The sequence below is a fragment of the Phoenix dactylifera genome, chromosome 2 (genome assembly GCF_051530095.1).
Source record: "Phoenix dactylifera cultivar Ajwa chromosome 2, Ajwa_hap1_PhDact_Kaust_v1.1, whole genome shotgun sequence".
Classification (NCBI taxonomy): domain Eukaryota; kingdom Viridiplantae; phylum Streptophyta; class Magnoliopsida; order Arecales; family Arecaceae; genus Phoenix; species Phoenix dactylifera.
The window spans coordinates 9,362,312-9,384,581 of record NC_143191.1 but is presented as its reverse complement, the minus strand read 5'-3'; the positions used below and the strand labels follow the sequence as shown (position 1 = coordinate 9,384,581).

General features: G+C 34.9%; 1 protein-coding gene across 2 annotated transcripts; it reads right to left on the bottom strand.

The window, feature by feature from the left end:
* Window positions 1-5,577: 5,577 nt before the first annotated feature.
* On the bottom strand, window positions 5,578-21,970 carry LOC103710966 (65-kDa microtubule-associated protein 5-like). 2 transcript variants are annotated; one of them, XM_008796911.5, is made up of 11 exons: window positions 21,012-21,970; window positions 19,365-19,568; window positions 18,995-19,243; window positions 18,692-18,907; window positions 16,637-16,792; window positions 16,364-16,523; window positions 14,776-14,927; window positions 10,413-10,500; window positions 7,044-7,117; window positions 6,889-6,963; window positions 5,578-6,061 (listed from the first exon to the last, which is right to left on the bottom strand). In XM_008796911.5, exons 1-11 carry the CDS (start codon window positions 21,282-21,284, stop codon window positions 5,762-5,764), a joined length of 1,947 nt encoding a protein of 648 aa, XP_008795133.3. In that variant the 5' UTR covers window positions 21,285-21,970; the 3' UTR covers window positions 5,578-5,761. The 2 variants fall into 2 exon arrangements, 1 of the variants encoding a protein (XP_008795133.3); XR_015975057.1 differs by lacking the exon at window positions 5,578-6,061 and having other exon boundaries at window positions 6,888-6,963; window positions 7,044-7,155.
* Between the last annotated feature and the right edge of the window lie 300 nt (window positions 21,971-22,270).

Below are 22,270 nucleotides of genomic sequence, written 5' to 3'. Positions count from 1 at the left end.
AGATCTTGCACTCCTTATGATCATCCCTTTCATGCATAAAACCTGCTTGTGGAAATATCATTTTTTTAAAAATTATGGATCAGCAAATGTGTTATGAAAATCATGCTTTATTATGAAAAATAGTTCTATGAATGTTTTAATAAAAATAGCTTTGTTATGAAATATGAATCTGATCATGTTGTTTAGTATTTTTTATTTATTTATATGTATATTTTAAGAAAGAAATATAAGCTTTCTAAAGGCTCTCAGATTATGTATAATCTCTTGAATTGGAAAAATCGACATCTGAAGCTAGTATCCATACGAACACTAGCCCCACTGATGGGTATAAAGTTGGCCTATGAACATGAATCTATATCGATTACAAACATGCGCCCTAACACGAGTATAATGACCATAGCACGAATATATGTGAGCAATGTTTTGAACTATGATATGGTTAAATGGCAGAAGAATGATTATGTATTTATTTTCTAAATGAACTTGGTGCTATGTTTATGAAATATGAATGGTTTATGCACGCATTATTAGTTTTATGACTTATTTTATATACTGTATTATGAAATTCTTGTTTTGGAATATTTGTTTTTATTTTTAAATGATGCATTGGCATGAAAAACTTATGCTGGATCTGGTAAGATAGTAAAAGATTTACTTACTAAGCTATGTTACTCATATACCTCTATTTTTATTTTTCTCTTTAGATAAATAGAGTTGATAGGAACGAATGATGATCCAGACTTGGAGTTCGTTCTAGCAAACTTAGTGATCTATATAGTAGAGCCGAAGTTTAGTTCTATAATTGATTATAAAATTATAATTAGTAAAAAAAATTTAATAGTAAGAATTATGGTTTGGTCTTTAAGTTTAAATTTAGATACTTGGAACCAATATTCGTTTTTATTTAATGAGTAATGAAATTGAATTCTTATTTATTTTATTATATTTGAGATGGATTTAAAAGCTAAATATAATGATGGCTTTATATTATTTTGGATTGTACCTCTCGGTAGTACGGCTATGTCATGCTTCGGATCTGGGGCGTGATAAATCATTGTGCGGATCTGAGTTATGACACCAATCGCACAGAATATTGTCATGTCTTGAGCTATAGCAGCCATAAATGGCCGATCACTGTGATGTAGTATTAAGAGAAGTGTCAGCCATGGCCAACACCTTTCTAACCGAAAATAATGAAAAATTGGAACCTGGGATTCCATCTCCAACATATATATCCCATAAATGAGCAAGTTGCCACCAAAATTCATGGTGAAGAATATTATCTCCACCTCAAGTTCGATCCCATCTAATTTCTCACATTTAAAATCCATACAAGGTGTTGATTGATGTGCCAGTTGATACCCCTCCCTAGGTTCAAAGTTCTTAATGGATCACATTGAACGATGCTGTTTAGCCATTTCAGTTGTGTGATGCATGCACAGAATCTTGTGGAAAGCATAGATTTGCATCAACCGATTCCTTCTTAAACATATCATTTAAGAGTTTTGTTGTATCTAAGCATTCTCTAAATGATGAGCTTATAGTCTCATCCATGTCTCCCTAACAAATATTTGCATGTTTCATAGGTACAAAGTAAATTAATCAACAATGAACTTCCAGGATGATTAACTAGTCTTTTGAGATTTTATTTTGGCTTGCTTATATATGCTGATTGTTTTGTGTGGAATACTGTTGTTTATCATTACCCCTTGTCTTATAAGCTGCATAGAGTTCTTCCTTATCTTATAAGATAGCAAATATATTTTTCTTCCAAATATTCAAGAGCTTATAAACTGCCAAGTAATAGTTTGAAATTACTTATAGAGAACAAGAAATGGATATGAACTCAATGCCTTTATTAATTATTAAATAATTGTCACTAACCTAGAATAGGATGCTATATGCCTTGCATGAAGGTATCTCCCTAAGAACATCGCATCAAAATTTTTACCCAATTGTATCAAAAATGCACCATGATTTCAGACAAGCATACAAACATGTAGATATGGTTAAGGATTATCCTCACTGTTCCTAAAAAGAATCTTCTTAAAAAGACAATTAAAATAATGGCAGCGGCAATGAAGTTGGATGGAGTTACGCGGCATGATTGCCATGACATACAACATATGGATTGCTTCATTCAAATTTCACGTGAAACATATTTCCCAAAAAAAAAATATATATATATATATATATATATATATATATATATATATATATATATATATATATATATATATATATATATATATATATAGTTCCTGAAAAGCAAATCAAGAGGCATTTCTCCTGGCTACATATAAGAAATCCACAATTATAAGCACGAATTGTAATATATTTCTTTAAATTTATGTACATCTATTATCAAGGATGCGGTGCAGGTGTACCGGATGAAAAGAGTACTTTTGGTTCAACTAGTGCAAGATTTTGTAGCTAAACTACAAAGGGAGAAAACTCTAAATTATTTGACAAAGTCTTCATGGTGATCACCTTGTAATTTCAAGGAGTTACTTTCATGCACAAGCCATAAGATATAGTTAATCTGCTGCCATATCATTCTGAATAATTACCTACGGCAATTAATTAAGCTGAATAAATGTCTTCTAAGATCATTAATTACTGCATGAATACCTTATTGCTCATCCATCAAGATATCATCAAATTCTACTTTTATGCCACTAGAACACTAGCAATGATAAATCCATTTACTGTTTAATATTTAATCTCAAATTTGTGGGTCATAGCTAGCGATTCGATAGTAGCCTAATTGGGAGCAGTATGACCTGAGAGAAGGGAATTTTTGGTTACCTCACAAAGATCTTCCACTATCCAAAGCATGCAAAATATCACGAATTGGAGATTATGGTGCTTTAGCACCATATTTCCTTTTGATGGATTCCACAATTGTCTTATTTCATATTGATTTAAACCGAAGGATCTCTCCATAGCTGAGAGGTTGGTGTGTAGAAGTATCTCATGGTGCATGTCGCACTCCGGGAATGGATAAGTTCATTGCTCTTTTGGAAACAACACTATATTATGCTTTATGACCATAGCACACAAGCCACTTGGAGAACAAAGTTCAGGTCTGCATGGAAACCACTGAGGAAAGAGCACTCACATGCTAAACACAACAACGATTCCCTGCGTACCTTGTTTATTAAAAGTTATTACTTTTTTTTTTTGCTTTAAAGCACTCTTTTGTGCCCTTTTGCTATTGTCAGCATATAATGGAGATTATTTCGATTCCTGATCCTCCCACTAAACTTGTAATCTATAATCTGTACAATATCACTCAATTGCTTGTAATTGACTCTTGTGATCAACTTACATAATCCATTTAGAAGATCTAAACATTGAAAAGAAAAGAAGAATATAAAGATTGTCTCAGGCACAAGGATATGACATGCTTCTAGATGATACTTGTTTCTATTTTCACAATGTGATGTCACAGATTGGTGATTCTCTCACATCCACAATGCCAGATGGTTATTCCTAAGGGAAGCACTTGTTGAATAAACTAAGCTTGCTTTGGAAACAAGATCTCAACATCTCATGTCCCAACTTCTTTTCAGTAGGCTAGAAGATTCATTTGGTTTCTACACATGTTTTAGCAATAAAAACATTGAAAGAAGGAAATGGGAAACCCAACAATATTCTCATACTATTGTGGTGCATTAAGGTCATCTTGGATGACATGAGCTCAATAAATAGAGAAGGTGGAGGGGAAACCCATTTCGCTTGTGATGCACAACAATCTTCAGTAATGCATTCTATAGCATAACCCTATTTAAAGTGTGGAATTTATTCTTGTTGCAAAGTAATGCTTGTTAGACTGCAACTGCTTTGGCATGGGTTGTGCCGGATGCGAATCTCAGAAAATCAAAAGCAGATCTGATGTACAAGGACTAATATATAGATTCGGGCTACGCAATCAAAACAAACAGTGACGAATTAGAGTCTGGAAGGCTTAAATATATCAAGAAAATTTTGAAAGCCAATTTTTTTTACATGTGACAAAGAATGGAGTCATGCAGTTAATGAAGAGCTCATAAGGGTTTAAATTCAAAGGCATTTAGGAAAAGCTGACATTCTTCTCCTAATTAATCATGGACATCACAAATGAATAGCACTGACTAGAGGTTGGATAAATCTTTTGGCCACCTCTGTAGCAATATCCTAGGAGAATTGGAAGATTTTGAAATATAGTCTTCAGGGACTGCATAGATACTACATAATAATTGAAATAAAATGTGAGCTTGAGAAACTCTGTGATAAAATATTGCATTCCTTTGCATACTCTTAATGCAACTATCTGTCATGTATCGAAATACAACTCATCTTCTGACTCCTATCAGATTGTTGTGAAATTTAAAGGCTAGAGAAATTCTTTAAGCAACCCATGCATGTGGCAGCATTCTAGGTGAGCAGCAAGATGACAAATTAACTGGTCTTCAAGGATTTCATGCATATATATACACAATCAAAAGGACTTCAATGATTGTAATCTTTAGCCTGTCCTAACAAAGCTCCACCATCATGCTTTTTTTAACATCATTTTCAGGTTTTAAGTGGATACTTTGAGATCCTTTGCAACGACTGTCTAGAAGCAAGGTACCAGAAATATTTTCTGATTCCCGGGCCACCATCCTGGTCCACTTTTCAGCTTTCTGATATAATTTCCATTTGCCAAAAATATTTGCTTCATTTACAAAACAAAAGAGGTGAATCAATCAGACAATATATGGCTGTACGCACTTTTATATCCAAATATATCTGGATGTAAATTCATATTTGATCCGTATTTGGATATCCAATCCTGATTACAATTCCATTTAATTTTATATGGCTCTCATAAACTTCAAAATAAAATAAATGACTATTAATATTGATTTAATTCTTTATCTTCCACATAGTGATAACTTTGATTCCATGGTTTGTAAGGTTTGGCTATCCAAATTGTATCAACATTTACATCTATAATATAAATATTAAATATGCATTTATATCAGCTTAAAACAAATGTAGTTATACATTTTAGCATCTAATTAGTATCAATATCTATAAAATAATAATGGACACAATTATGGATATGCCAGTATCTAATTCATATATGATTTGCTTTGCCAGTATCAAGGACTAGTGCTTCCACCAATGGCATTTGTTAATGCCTAAGGCATTGTATAATAACTGTATGCATGATAATAAAAATAAAAAGAGCAGCAGCAGCATCAGTAGCAACAAGAACAACTAAGATTTAAGACAAAATTGTAAGGTCAATTATAATGATAAATGATTACTTATTTTAATCTTAAGAAGAAGAGTGGAATAATATGATGCAAGTCCTCATTGGAGGAATATGATGCTTAAGATCCTGTTGGCAAGATAAGGCACTGAATTGCAATTGGAGTGTGGAAGAAATGTATAAAGGCTACCAAGCCTTGATAAAAACACAGTTATTGATTGATAAGGCCAGTGCACCTGAACAGATTGTCATCCACATCCTTTGTTCAACCTTCAAAAACAATTTGCAAACTTATTAATCACATTGGGTAAGGACATGATTGGGTTCAAAACTGAAGACTGGTGAACTTTGGAGTATCATTCTTTATAATGCAACCAGGGTGTAACACAACAAATTTAAATGTAAGGAGCCCCAAGAACATCACAAAAAGGAATTACAACTTTACACTGGATGTCATGCAAATATGAAACTCTATGGCTTAGCGCACAAATTGCAAGTTTGAGAAACAGGCTACTTTCAAGGTGATACAATTGCCGAATTATTCTGTGTAGGGTCATCCTTTGGAAGGGCAACAAAGTTCACAGGTACCATTGCAGTTTTCTTTCCACACTCCCTTTTATCCTTGCTTGATGATGAGATCCCATGCCGAGCCAAAGGTGTCGAGACACGGCGAGAAGTCGGTGTACCGCTTACCGTGTTCACATTGGAGCTCTGACCCAAAGGCTTCTTCACTGTTAACTGCCGCATTGGGCTGGGCTTACTCCCAAACAGTGCTTCATGTTCTGCAGCAAACTGCTCCTGCAGTCTCTTTTGTTCCTAAATAAAATGAAGGCCAAAGAAGTAAGCACAGATATTTCCCTGGCAAGCTCTCAGTACTCAACATTTAAACAGCAACAAGAAAATTATTTCAAGCAGTTTCTAGTTGATTACAGAATTTGCTAATTGATCCAACTAATGTACAAGGCCATTAATCTAGTCCGTCTTACTGACTGATCATACATGCTCAGCCATCCAGAATACTACATAAGTATCTGCCAAATTGTCCAGGTTAGGAATAAACTACTGGGTAGGTCAAAGCAGAGGATAAGGTGAAAGCACTGATAGAGCATTCCAAAAATAATACTAGTGATAGAACATTGAATGTGCACGAGAGCATTGGTTTTGTTTAGATATGACACAAATGGACAAAAAATCAAGCCGGATAATCTCTTCACAAAGAATGAGACTATAATATACAGCTAAGAAGATAAATCTAATCTGAAGGCTTCTCAATACCAGTTGTCTCTATATTTTAGTGTTTGACACATGCTTTGATTTAGACGAGAATATCGCTGAAATTGACGCACTCGTCGATACAAATGCAAACAGGGGAAAATTTACAGAGGAGGGCTGTTAGACATACATAACTCACAGGCATAAGTCACCTAATGTGGGTCTCACATAGTAATACACATGACCATGATTCAAGAGAAAAGTGTGATTTGTACCTACTTTATGCAATCTTCACCTACAAGCGCATGTATTTAGTTTTTCCCTAATAGAAGAACCGCTAAAAGTTCCATAACTAAAGCTCAAAAAGATAGAATATGGAACATCTAGCGGATAGACACTAGAAGCGAGAAAAACAGAAAATGAAAGCCCACCCGTGATCGCCGCTTCTCCTCCTCTCTCTGCTGCCTGAGCATAGTATATTCTTCCAAGGTACCTAGCAATCTTACCTGAAATATCAAAAGGACAAGCTTTAAATAAATCATAAGCTGTCACTAATTGGCATATGTTTCCGGAGCTCAAATTCTACCTTGTCATACATGAACGGGATCCCTTTTTCCTTCTCCCAGGCTTTTATTTTTGCAGAAAGGTTCTCTATCAAGGCTACACAATGATAGGGTTAGTTTGTCAGAGAACTAACACTGCAGGAAAGAACAAGAGAGAAAATAAACATATGAATTAAAAAATGAAAGATGTACAAATATTACAGCCCAAAATAGTACTGCAAGTAGTATCCCCATTGTTAAAAGTTTAAAAAGATAGGAAAAAGTTACAGCCCAAAATTTACAGATAGCAACTATAAATCGTATTTATCACATATTAAACAAGTGAATTGCAGAGGAGTGTACTTAGTTAAGCTCCACACATTTTATTTCAGACAGCTTTCTCAGAGCAACATTAATGATGATTTGAACTCAATTTGCATCTAGGTTATAATAACAACACCTATGCACAAGCAAAACTAACAGCACAACAGCACAAATTCCATTTGTTCTTATCTTACAATGCTACTTATGCGCTAGGCGCCATTACTATCTGAGGGCCAGTCCATTGACCGGCCTGCACTTGCCTTGGGCCTGGGAGCCAGCCCGAAGAGGCCAGGCCCAAGGCCATCGTGCCTTGTGGCACGATGCAGCAGAGAAGAAGACTCCTATCCTCCTTCAATTCCGGCAGAAATCTGGGACTCCTAGGGCAATCCAAGTTCATCTAGAACTCAGAGATTTCAGCTATTTAAACCCCTTCCTCCTCCTTTGAGTTCCACCACCAGAATTGCCAAAGATCTCCGCCAATTTCAAGCCTTCTTCTCCATAAGGGAATTCTTTTGGGTTAGCTTTATGGATTTACAGCCGCTAGAATTCCCATTTAGGGTCATCTCTATTTTATTTCAGGTTTCCATATCTTTTCTCCCAATCTCTATCAATCTTATCTTAGATCTTCCCATCCCGCATACTTCAAAACAAATTAAAGTATCTCTTCTTATTGGAGGCCCCTCACATCATTATTATCCATGCCCATACCATCTCAATTGATTTTCCATCACTTTGTTCTTAATGTTATGCAACTCCAACAACTTCTCTATTATACTCATTTTCAATATATCCTTTCTACTTTTGCCATGCTGAACTTTTACTAAACCCTCTTCATTGCCTAATATCTAAGCTTTACATCTTTGCAGGGCTTGCTTTACAAAGTTTCCTTTTAAGCCACCAAGGTATGTGCCAATAAGACAATATCCCAAACAGTACTCACAAATTCATCCAACTAGCTCTAATCCTATTATTTATATCTTCATATATCTTTTGATTATTTTGCATAATAGATCCCATATAATGGACTTATCACTTTGTGGTACGCATTTTGCTGAAGGACAAGAGTATCTCACTCACTTTTTGCATGGAAGCCAACGACCAAGGGGCATAAACTTGTCATAAATGGGGGTGTGCCTATGAAAAGCAGCCACAGGTGACTAGTGGTAAAATAGACTACTTCCAATGAATGGGATCTTACTCTACATATTAATGCTTCTTTGGTTGTTCCTATTAAACCAACTGGGTTTCCTAGCATTTTGTGAAAATGGAATGATCGAGTAGCAGTTCTCTTTGCCTAATTAATAGGTAGCAGTAATGCCCTTGAAGCATGGCATGAACATTACTTCATTGAAGGTATTGCATCTGGAAGGCTTTTAAAACTGAAGTATGCAAACAACTTATTAGCTTTTAGAGATTCTATACAGTGACAAATCATCCGCTTGGCCTCTTGCATATGCCATTAATGGATATGAAGCGTGTTGGGAGCCAAAGATAAGCTTAATGATACACTCTAAAAAAGTAAATTTGTTCTGTACTAGCTCACTAGAGATGATTGTTCCATGGATGTCCAAATAACCATGTATCAGTCTACCTTATGGAGTTTCTCAGCTAGTTAAGGATGATGCCAGGCCTTGGACATAGACATTTTAAGATAAATGGAACAGCCATTTGCATACATTAATCTTCTTAAAAGAAAGTTCTAAAGAGAGACACATTGGGAAATTATATGCTATACCATATCTAGAAGGGCAAAAAATTAATAAATATCTATTTGAGATGGAAATACCATTATAACAATACCGCATAATAAAAAGGAAAAAAATAGACGACTACTCTATGTGTGTGGACATATGTATGTTAGTTCCAATATTAAACATAAACTTGAGTGTCTGTGAGGCACTATCTCATATGATTGTCTCCACACTCCTAACAACACTCCCATCTCAAATTAACATAACCCCAATTAGTACATTTGTTACTTTTCGGAAAAGGTACAAGAGAAGTGCACCTATAAAAGTTGGGGGAATATGTATCAAACTAAAATAATAAACTAGGATTGGAGGATGATTGTTATCCGCAGAACCACTCACATGCATAGCATGTGCCAAACTCTAATGCATGGAAATATGTTCTAACAGCCTCATTTTCCCATTCTTCTTGCCATGTTGGCTTCTCTACCTTCTCCACCCCTATCTTCCTATTTCTAATTTTAATGGTCTATTGCTAATTTTCTACTCATTGATATCTATTTTATGGTTTCTTATTTTATAAATAGCGATTGATTACAAACAATGTGGTGCCCCCCATGTCATATCCCAGCTCCCTGCATATCACAACTGCTATTTAGACCCTTGATTGTATTCTACTTATCCTTTATAACAAAAGACAAGTAGCTAATAACTTTTAAACCAATCAATCATTCTTTTAAGATATTTTCATTAATTTAATTTGCTATGGAAATTAAACTAAATTATACTTGGATTATGTAATACTATGTTACCTTGAATCACTTGAAGCTATCTATCTATGTGTAAAGAAAAAGGCTTCGGAGCCCAAATGCATATTTGGACTCGAAATCCTTCCACTTTCCTTAATGAACACTGTACCTTGAAAAAATTCTTTAAGAAATCTGGTATGCTTTTTTTCTGCAAGTTGCCAGTTCTCATATAAACTAGCATTTATACAAATATATTAATAAACTAGGGGTTTGTGCATGTCTACATAGATGTATGCACATAAGTATGTATGGACATGAACATAACAAATTCATAAATTAGACATATTTGACAATAAAAACAACATAAACAAACACTATAAAGCTTCAAGCCCATATAACTACTCCAATGTTCGATAGTTGGATTATGAACTAAGATTATTCTAAAAACTAGGTTTAAATATCTTAATTAAAACAATTTATAGCTTGAGCAAGTTTAAATGACTGCCCCTCATGCCTACAAAACTAATACCAGTGAACCAATTACCATACAATCCATGTGGATTAAAATGTAAAAATCAAACAAAAAGAGAATATATAATCTACGAGGAGTCAAATAAAATTTAACTCACTTCTAGAAAAAGATAACACTCACAGGGTATTTTGCTAACAAGTACCCGAGCTTTTTCTGCACGCTTCAGATTCTTATGTGCTCCTCGACCAGCATTATAACGATTTTGATCCTACAAAAGCATTGAAATGAGTGAACAAAATAAAGAAAAGAAAAGAAAGTCCATAAGCTTCACCTATCATTCCTAAAATAACTAAGATGAGTCCAATATCTAACTGATTAAAGATTGTTGTTAGGGAGCGTACAAAAGTTCAAAATAATAGATTTCTATTTGATACCAAGATATCTATATATAGGTGACATATATTTTTTTAATTTTTACAAATTCTGTATATGTACATTACATGGTATTTTGCTTATTGAAGTACTAACTTGTCTTATTTGGCATTTTAGTATATATGTTTGCATGGAAAGCTCGTGTCCTCTTTTTTGTATTAGCATAGCATGTAATTTAGATGTGACCAAAGTTTCATCCTCAACAGCCTATCTCATGACAAGAAAAGAATTTATTCAAAGAACTCATGACGAACTAGTAGCAATCATCTGTCTGACTATCTCCACATAACATAGATTTTTTCATGGGCAGCATAGTTTGTGCCTATGGCAATGAGAACTCACAGTATATTGACCATTTTCAGAAGACATTTGTTTGCCTCATTTAGAAAATTACTGGCAATAAGCCTACATCTGATAACAATTCTGTACCATTTTTAAGAGAAATATTCCAAAAACATGTGTCTCATTAAGATGGGCAAAGGCTCCTACTTCCTATTAACCATAAAGCCTCTTAAACGTACTACCTCTTTCAAGAGATAAAAACCTCTTGGTCCTATTTCATAGAATACCTTTAACAGAGAATAATGCCAAAATGAGGATTTGAAAAAGAGCAGGGTGTTGACAATTGCGAAAAAAATATAATTTAAGAAATAAGTAGCATAAAGTATTGTCCGAACTATATATATGCATCAAAACTATCCAAAATTTACCTGTTTAATAAGATCATAATCATCCAAAAAATAAGCATAGATTTAAACTATACTAGAGAAATCTAGCATCATAAATCATTCTGGATTGTCTTGTTGTTTGTTATATAACATGTACACTTCAGAGTTCCAAGTTCCAAGTAACTCATCATGCAAACTAGTATTTCACAACTAATTTTATGCATTAACAGCATAAGTAAATAAATTTCATGGCGAAACCTAGACGGGACATCTCATTACAATGAAAACATATCTTAAACTCCATCCGCGGGGCCCTACAGTGCTTATTATATATTTCTTGTTCATTTGAAAAAGCATATTTCAGATAAACATTTAATAGGTAAAAAGGAAACTACTTTAGGTTACATCTGACACCTACTAAAGCAAAAATGAACCTAACTAGCATTGGTATAAGAATATGCTCCTTAATACAATAATCTTATCTTTTCAAATTCAAAGTATTTTCTTGGTAATTTTTTTATTTTTTAAATTCAATTTGTATGATTAAATCCAATTAACATGTGATAGCTAAGAGTGCAAACCATATACCAGCCATGACAAGAAAATATTTGTTATCTTGGCTCAAGAAAATTTATAGACTACAACTTGCAAAAAGAAAAAAGGGAAAAAAAATTATCCTTTTTCTAGAACATCCTAAGATTGGTAATTCATAATTCAGGGGGTTCCCAAAACATATTGTACCTTGCTCCCTATCACCAGCTAATTTTTTTTAAGATGAAAAGCCAACCAAGTGCTTACAAGCCTTCCTGGTTAAATAAGATAATATTCACCTTACATGCAACTTGATGATAATGTGGTGTGACATTATGTGGAAGTTTGACATATCCTTGACACAAAACGGTTTGTGGCTGCCATGGAAAACTTTTAGCATGAAAAAATATTTATACCATCAAGGTTGAGAGGGCAAAAACATACTCTACATTGTATAAGACTTGCAAGACCAAAAAACACAAGTAGATGTAGGGTCTTATGCCCTTACCAAAAAGCTAGAAATATAATTTAGTGAAACCCATTGGTTTTAGGGCGAGTCTTGTAACACAAGAATAAAAATAAAAAGCACACATTAGCAAAAGAGCAACATTGGGGCACAATTTGTTTGCTATTCTCTTCTACAGATATGACCTTGTGGAATCATATCTTCTTCCTCTTGTTTCTCTTTTATCATCTCATTTCTATCTTTTTGGAGTGACATTTTGCATTATTAAGTTAGAACTCGAGACCACATGCATTGCATCTCCTATTGACAATTTTCTATCACATATACCTAGGTTACTATGTAAAAGGAATGAAGCAGGGTAGAGATGGAGCAAAAATCACACAGAATGAAGTACAATCTTAACATCTTTTAGAAAGTCTACTCCTACACCGAGCAGAATGGAGGAACAGGATTCATGTAGCCAACCCAAACTGGCCTAGGCTTAATTGAAATGAGTTGAGTTGCATGTACTTAGGTCACGAAAAGTCACATCTACGAACTATAGAACTACAGATATATATGGCCAAAAAATGCCATGAAAACAGCATGTTCTTCCTCTATAGCCAAAATGGACAACCACGATAGCAGATGATACCCAAAGGGGTGTCTGATGCTGCTCTAGACAAGCCCTCTTCGTCATCCTAAAATCACACATTCATCTTTTTCTTTTAAATACTTGTTAACAGATAAATGCCCATCAGTGAAACTCGACCTTCTTGTAGATATGGCACATTTTTGCATTTTATTAAACTATTTCTCAGATCATTCCTAGTAACTGAAACTCTTTAGATATCCCATTTTAAACAGGTCTCCAGCAAAGGATCTAAAGTAAATATTTTCCTGAAAGCAAACCATCGAATAGATATTTGATGCATAAAGACTAAAATGTTGAACAAAAATCACGAAAGCAAGAACTGGACAAGGGGGAACATACAGGTGTTTATTCTTTTTCTACTAACGTTGGTTTTTAGTCTACATGTTGTAGTCATGAATTGTATATTCATAAACTAGCTTAAGTACAAGCTTTCTTTCTTATGTTTGCGAAAATGGGAACCAACAATAAAAATGACATTTACATAAAACAAATCAAAAGGTCAGGGGGGGACCAGCGCTTATGCATGGAAGACAGAAAAATGGATCCCCTTATGGTCCATAGCCAGATCATCTTACCTGCAAATAGGGTGTCCCAAAAACTTGTAGAACCATACTTGATACAGACCTATAAGCCTACAGGTCAGATATGGATTCAAAAAATAGAGTCATCAAAACTCTCACTCCAGGTCTGGATCTGGTAAAATTCTGCCTTGCTCCACCTAGAACCCTGTCCCAATCCACACTCAATGGTTTACCTGGTATGCATAGTCTTGCACTTGTGACCTTTACAATTCTTGTAATTCATTAGTTATACTTTTAACTTTTGCCATTAGTGAATTGTTTTGATTGTATGATGGGCATCGAACTTATTAACATTAATACCCACTTGGGAACTCAAGACCACACCCAATCCAAACCCCTGGAGCATAGGGTAAGACACAAGTCTTCACATACGCAACCCTGATCCAACCCGATGGGTCTTATAAAATCTCAACTACCCAAACACGGACCTGACCTAGTCCTTGGAGGGTTTGATTTTGTTTTAACATTTATACGAGAACCTCTTGTTGGTCCATGTATGGGCTGTAAAGTACCCAAACTCAACATGATCCAACCCAATATAACTTCTACCTTTGAGGATGTAGAGCAATTACTTAAACACGAGTTATATGAAAATTATTCAAGAATGCTCAATGAAAACTCTCTTAGATATTGCACATGAGGAGGCCAGTTTATTTGATTATCTTCTAGACAAGAATTCGGGAGCCAACAACAGGAAAAACTGGCTGCTAACAGGTAATCTGCAGCTTGAAAAGAGCATGTAGGTAAAGAAAAAAATATGGATCTTGTCCAGCTATCCCCATTATTCTGTGTTCTCATATGCTTAATTTAATTTCATTCATTACAACAAGTGCAATTAATTAGCTTTACTTTTAACTAACTATTATGTAAAAGATTAACCTAATAGATAAGTAAACAAGAATAAAAATATGTTATGTAATTGAATGCATTAGTGTAATGTATGGCAAAAGAATATAAAGCCAAACTATGAATTTGTGGGTTATACAACCATAAACTAAGGCAACATGACATTGAACTAGAATTACCAACAGGAGGCAGTAAAGCAGATAACATAGCTAGAATATTATCATGGCTGATGAAAGAACATATATGAAGAGATTTTTGTCCTCGGGGAGAGCCAAAAGACCTACCTCTTCACAGATGTTCTGGTGAGATTAAAAAAACCATTCTGCAGAATCCATACTACATTTTAATTCAACACAATCAAGGTATGAAAATAATGCAAGGTTACCCTCTCATAGTCATCAAGCCATTTCTCTTCCTCAGATGCAAACACCCATTTCTCCACCTTCTCCAAAATGTCTTTCCTGCTTAGAGCTTGCTCTTTGGCTGTCGCAATCTGATCGTCCATGTTTGAGAAAAGCTCAGAGAGATCTACTTTCCCTAGAATTCCATTAAAAAATAAATGTTACTCATTTTTAAACTATATACTGATTATTTGGTTAGGAAATATGTTATTAATCTGATCAATAACTGTAAGATCAATATCAACAAAAGAAAAAAGAAGAACAACAAGAAATCAGTCTTAGTTCTGAAGCTTTCTGGGAGAAGTGCTCAGTGGGAATTAACAAGATGTCATATCTTCATGAGAAATATGTCCACAGCATAAGTCCCTATGTCAGGGAAACTTGCAACTTTCAAGAAACAATAGAATACTATTGGTTTATGAGCATCTTGGCTTTAGTTACAGAACTAATGTCTCATGATAAATTATGATTTCATTAACACTTGCCGAGTGACTGTAACAAATTTCTAACACCTTCATCCATGTAGATGGATCAACATTTTTTTGCTCAGGCATGATTGCTGTTGTACTGTTGGAAGGGTGCTAAGAAGGTCCTATATTATTATAGTCAAAGAGAACTTAAAGTTCCTTACGGAATCAAAGTGTGCTTTCCAACAATCATCCATTGCTCATGGCAATGACAGCTGTCTTATAAATCAGGATTGGACTTGTTCAATGGGCGGGTTGGGCTCAACTAAAGATATAACTGAAATTAGTTAAACCAGAGACCGGTACTTACTCAGGTTTCAGGCTTCAAGCTAGGCATTGGGCTTCTTGGACCCTTTTTTTCTAGTTTAAAAAATATAAAAATACTTGCAAAGATTAAATAATTGAAAAGGATTGGTATGGCGTATGAACTTGCGTTTATGGTTGTTCATAAGGAGTGTTGGTGCATGGAGGACAGCTATTAATATTTTTAAAGCTTAAGCCAGGCTAAACTAAACATAAGTCCGGCCTGTTTTAACAAGAAGGTTCATATTTCATGCTCAGCCCAACCCCTCGTGTTTAAAGTGTAGGCTCAGGCCGTCCGAAGTGCTTTGGACTCTGGTAGGCCGGGCGAGCCGTCCAGGCCATGAACAGGTAATCATGATGAAGGTGGTAGTATAGACCTAAGGGATATTTTGTTTTACTAAAATGATTGAAGATAAATATTTTCTCTACTACAATATGCTAACTTGCTCAAAACAAGATCAAGCATGGATACATATAATAGATCTTTCAATATACATGCATATATACAAGATCAGATATTTCAATAAAGTGCATGAATCTAACTATATAAAACTAAATTGAAAAATAAAAGCATAAGACATTCATGCAGAAACAAGATCAGATATACACATGTATAACACACCCCTAGACTGATGTGGTTGCTATTTCATATATTGTGAGGAAGAGACAATCTTGCACAAGAGCTAAATTCATTGAAAGCAGAAAAACACTCGACATTTTTGTTTACCATGCAGAAACTACAAATAAAAAATCAGGTTTCAATTATACATCAAACTTGGTAAATAGTGAATTTGAGGTAAACCAGATTCAATGAGGCTGAGAAGCATCCCTTGTGCTGCATCACCATCAACATCCATGTGAACAGCTCTGTAGATTTCTTCAAGCTCATTTTGCTTCTTCAAGATAAGCTCTTTCATTTTGCTAATTTTTAGAATGTTTAGTCTTTCAACTTCATGTTCAGCCTAATAAGTAAAATGTATATTATGGAATAGATAGTAACAGACAGTAATAGCTCTAATAACAAGATATTAGATCATTTTTGGTGGAAAAAGGAACTTAGAAGCAAGATGACTACCTGCTCAATGACATCAAGTGAAAGGGATCCTTGATCTAATACTGTATCAACAGATGCTGAAATCAAGCATGTCACATGGTCAAATTTTTTTTGCACATCCACTGGTGTATCCATGAGGTTCCACAACTCAATGAATGTGCTCCCTAGATCTTGAAGCTACAAATCAAAAGGAATACAATTAGTACAAGCAAATATTATAGATGATCAAATACAAATTAAGAACTAGACAGTAATTAATTTCAGCAGCTTTCAGCCATGATGATGATAAGTGTAAAACAAGCTGGTCCAGAATCCATATCAATTATGTAGCATAAGAAATTAATGATTATACTGGCAGTTAATAAGCAGATGGAGTCTTACAGCCTAAAAGGCATCACCAACAATATTGCAATATTGAACTTCTATAGCATATCAAATTTCAATTATAACATCTACTCAGGTAACTCTCCTGCTTTAACTAGTAATTGCTTGATGAAAATTAACAACTCACTATGAGAGATTACATGATCATCCTCCCTAGAAGAAGCAAGGAATGAGAAAACATACATTCCTAACCTCCTAATTACAAATTTGAGTTAATTAACTACATCAAAGTCAAAACTTGACCTACCATTCACAAATTCATGTGTGATAAAATGTTTCATAGAGTAAAAGTATACAGAAACAAGGTTCATTTGATGAACTTATTTCGAATACCTAAATTAGGATTCATATAAAAACATGGCTTAAAATAACAGCAGTAATAACATTCTAACAGCTGTTAAATTATATATAATAAATGGGTAAAAAGATAATGGGTGATATACCAGTTATTTAGTCTTATAACAGACTGTTATAACACAAATAATTGCAATTAAGTGACATTTGCAGTGTTCCCTTAATAAAATAACATTTCGTATCAAAACTCAAATTTATCCTACAAAGAAAAGGTTTACCACCTAACAAAGTATTAAGTAAACAGAAATTAGTAATATGATGTTATTTTCCCGTAATTGTCTGTTCTTCCCATTGTTTTCCAATATAATGCCATTATAAGGGCCATTGTAGCAGTTTTTTTATATTAAAGAACTCCAAATAACACAGTATGGGCCAAACAATGGCTATTATAACCATTGCAGTAGTCAGTAACGATCTCACTAGGGACCATTATAATAAAATAGAACCACTACTAAAAACTGGGCCCAAAAAGGTTGAATAAACTGATCAGAAGTTTTCAAGAAAGAAATTTGCTTAAATTGTTTGATGAAAAAATCATCAATGAAATTGCCTGTGAGCAAATAATTTTCAGTAATAAAGTATTAACATTATTTATGAACAATATTTTTCATAAGGATTCATGCCCTAGTGCCTCGCGACATGAGCGACTTGTACCGTACCATTTCGACGAGAGAACAGTACCTGGGACACACCCAGGATGCTGGTTTGCTCGTGAACTGGAACATCCAGAGCATCCCGGTTGGTAACGGCTAGGACAGACTATGATGGTTGCATCCCAACAGTCGTGATGGCCCGATCTCTCCAGATATAACTTTGTTCCCTCTTCATTCTTATTGTTAATGGTCATCCCAGGCCATTCCAACCAAAACCAGGAGCATCTCAAACCAGAACCAGACTGGGACAGGTATCAGGACCAGGACCTAATTGTTGTTTGATTGCCTACATGCTAATGAACTTTCAGTAGCATAATAGATTTTACCAAACATGTTAAGCTTCGGATATATAATCAGCTGTAAACAATATGAACAAAAGGTCAAGGTGCATCACCATACTTGTATTACACTTAACTCACTAAGTCCATAACATAGACATGGTTGTTGGTTAACCATTGGTTCACATATGTTCCAAGTGTCTTTCTCGATGCTGTGAATGTAAAACAATAATTTAGTTGTCTAGCAGAGCATTAAAGGACCTAAAACATCTATATCAGTATACCAAAAGGATTTTTTCTTGTTCAACATTAGTTCCCCATCATCCTATGAAGATATACAAACAACAGCTATATTTAATGTATGGAATTACATAAACAGTACAATAAAACCGAACTCTTGTCCTAACCTTTCGTAGCTTCTGTTTCTTCTCTTGCTTTAGTGAATGAACAGTTCCTGCCAATCTAGCGAGGGTTTCATTGCTAATATTCTTAAAATGGCTATTTGCACAATCAATGAAGCTCGGATGAACTTCGCAGAGCATTTTATTGAAATCCACAGCCATCACAGATGACAGTTCATGTATTGTTTTGATATGGACATTAACCTTCTGCAACCGGAGGTTCTGTGAAATCAAACATAAAAGTAAGATAAACCAATATTGTTAGAAATAGAGGAAAAAAGGAGAAAACAATCTAATAAGAAGAATAACCTTATCTTTCTGAAGCTCCTGAAGCTGAGATTTCAACTCTCCAAGCCTCTTCAGAGTCAAATCTCGCTCATCCACTTGGGGATAACTCCCCTGATAGGTGTTTCCAGCTATTTCTGCACATATCTGCATGATCTGCACCTGAACATCTGAAAATTCCTTGACTCTTTCCTCTCTTATCCGCCTCAAGTCATCCAATAAAGGTCTTATCGCAGCAACCTGTTCTTTGAGTGTGCCTTTTGATTTTTCTAACTAAGGAAGAAGGCAATGTCATAATAGCAAAAACGTTATAGTCAGAGTTTGGGTCTGACAGAAAAATGAACAGGATAGCAAGTCATAAGAAAATATTTTAAAAAAGGACAAAGGTACCAACCCGCACAAAAGACTCACGCTCTCCAAGTGTCGAGATGAGATTAGACATTTCAGCTTCACCTTCAGCTAAGGTCTGATGCAAATTTTCCTTGTGCTTTCTGGCTTGGTCAACTTTCCTTCTGTATACGTCGAGGCATTCTTGTTCAAGCTGCAGTATCATCTTATCCCTTTCATGGTCACTCTCCCCTATTTCATCCCATAAATCCTGGCTCCACATAAACACCATCATCACAATAATTATAACATTGTGGCAAAAAATAATAAGTATTATATTTATATACATAAGCAGGCGCACTTGTAGAGATTATATATTTCATTCTTTTTCATACTGCATTTCAGAGATCAAATTTAAGCCTGTCATAACCCACTAAAACAAACGCAATTTAGGAATAACAGAATATGACAAGAAACCTTTTCTCTGAATTCTTGAAGGGCACTATCATTTAAACTGCTGATGATTTTCTTATTAATCTTAAGCTGCTATGTAGTTGTCACAGATGCACATAAGTAAATAATTTGCTTGTAGCTTTTGAACTGCAATGTTAACATTACCTGATGCTTGGTGCCCAAAATGGAAACTACATGCAACATTTGCATTTAAATTTCTATTGAAACCATGAAGCGACAATTATTCATAATAAGCATAGCCTTGTGATCTGCACTTATATAATTATATTTAATTCTAGGGAAAGCAAATACAAAAATGTGCTGGTGCATTTTTTTGTATAAACATAAAAAGGATTTGCCATGAAACTTTCTTGACCTGGAGGTTTGCACCACAGATTTACTCATTAGATTATCCAGAGATTATTAAAGAACAAGAAGAAGTGGGGGACAAGAAGTTGGAGGAGCATAAGCATGCAATATCTGATGGGCAAATATTAACGAGCTGAAAAATAGAAAATGTTATTTACTGAATAATCAAATAGGAAATTGTAATAAAATGTGATTAAAGAAATAGTCAATGTGCAAAAAAAATATCCAATAAAATCAGCAAACTCCAAAGGCTCTGTTGGTAAAGTGATCAAACACCTAACTAAAATCTCCACCAGAATACCAATTCCACAGAAAGTTAATATAAATATGAAGTAAAGAATATACCTAACACAGTAATAAAAATAAGAACAATAAATAAGAATTCAGCAATAAACAAGAGAAACAAAACCTAAAACCCTAGAATTATGACGAAATATGATTAAAGAAGCACAAAACAATGTGAAAAAATTTCCAACAAAACCAGAAAGCTCCAAACATCCTGCTGGCATTATGATCAAAAACTAAACAAAATTTTCCGTAAAAATGTCTAATACACAGAAATTACCGAAAAAGGAACGGAAATCAGATATATCATAGTAATAACTTTCCCCTCCCAGAAAGAAAACAAAGTGAATTCAGCAAGAAACAAACTAAAAAAACAAAAAACCTAGAATTTCGATTCATTTCTTGTCCAGGTAGCACCGAGAAATTCTTGCAAGAAATTGATCAAAAATCCAAAAACGAGCCAACAGCACGTTGTTATACGGAATCAAAACGAAGAAAAATCAATTCTAGGAGTTAAAGAAGGCAGGGCATCAAGACATCAAGAGAAGAGAACGGAGGAACAAGAAACGGATCAACGAAGCCTTCTTAGGAGGAGAGAGAATCAAACCTGTAGTTGCTGGAGCAAAGATCCGCACGAAGTGAACTCCGCTCGACCGGAGGATCGCAACTGGAGACCAGACATTCTCCTTCCCTTCTCCAAGGAGACAGCGCAAACCTTAGAACTCAGAGGTCGTCCGAGCCCTTTTATGGGGAAAAGAACGGAGAGAGGTGGGGCCGGAGTCGGAGCGACGACCGCCGACGAGAATGGAAGGTTTGGGTGGGGGCCGTGGGGCCGCCCGTACATAATTTTGAAACCGATGGCGCCAAAACCGAAGAGCATTTTGGGGAACAAATTTCGTCTACGCCTCTGCTATCTGTTTCTGGAAGAGGGTGAACTGCGGATGAGCAATGCTATGAGGCCCAAATATATTAGCCCAAAACGAGTCATCCCATATGGCACGATAGAAGTAGAAGAATAATGAGACACAAGCTTAGAGACCAATAATCTCGTGACACATGACCACAGAACTTGGCCGGTACAAATATTGGTCCTCAAAGTATTTTTTAATTTAAACTTGTCCTGTAACTATATGCACACGTGCAACCGTAGTGCTGCACAATTACCCTTTCCTACCGTGGGATTTAACCAGGGTCAAAAAAAAAAAAAAAGATGGTTAATTTGGTTAAAACAGCCAGGGTGGCAGCCCGTCCCATGCATGCGGGGAAAAAATTGCTATTAAAAAGGGGTAATTAAAGGCCGGTCCAGTGTTGGACCGGACTATAATTTTTAGTCCCTGTTTACTATTTTTGGTCCGTAGCAATTTTGGACACATGGGGGGCTAAAACTGTTACATCCTATCTGATATCCAACATATGCATGGTGGATGTACCACAAAGTATTTGCAGAAGGAAATACAGTAATAGATGTTTGTGATTGCCGTGATCTTTTGCCAATAGAGACTTTTCCCGGTAGAGTTTCTAACCAGAAAATATTTTTTATTTGATAATTATTTTTCTAAAATAACATAAAACTTTAACATTAGTTTAGTAACCAAATTAAGAAAATATTTTTTAAAAAAATGATAATAGAATTATTAGCTTTGGTACGTAGAATTTTTGGATATTTATTGTTTGGTAACTATATTTCTAAAAAATGAGGAACTTTAACATTTATTTTGTAACTAAATTAAAAAAAAAATACTTTTAAAAAAAATGATGGTAAAAAAATTATTACCCTCGGTACATAACATTTGTGGATATATGAGAGGCTAAAATGTTACATCCCATCTGTCACATTATCCAACATATGCATTTGTGTACCGTTAT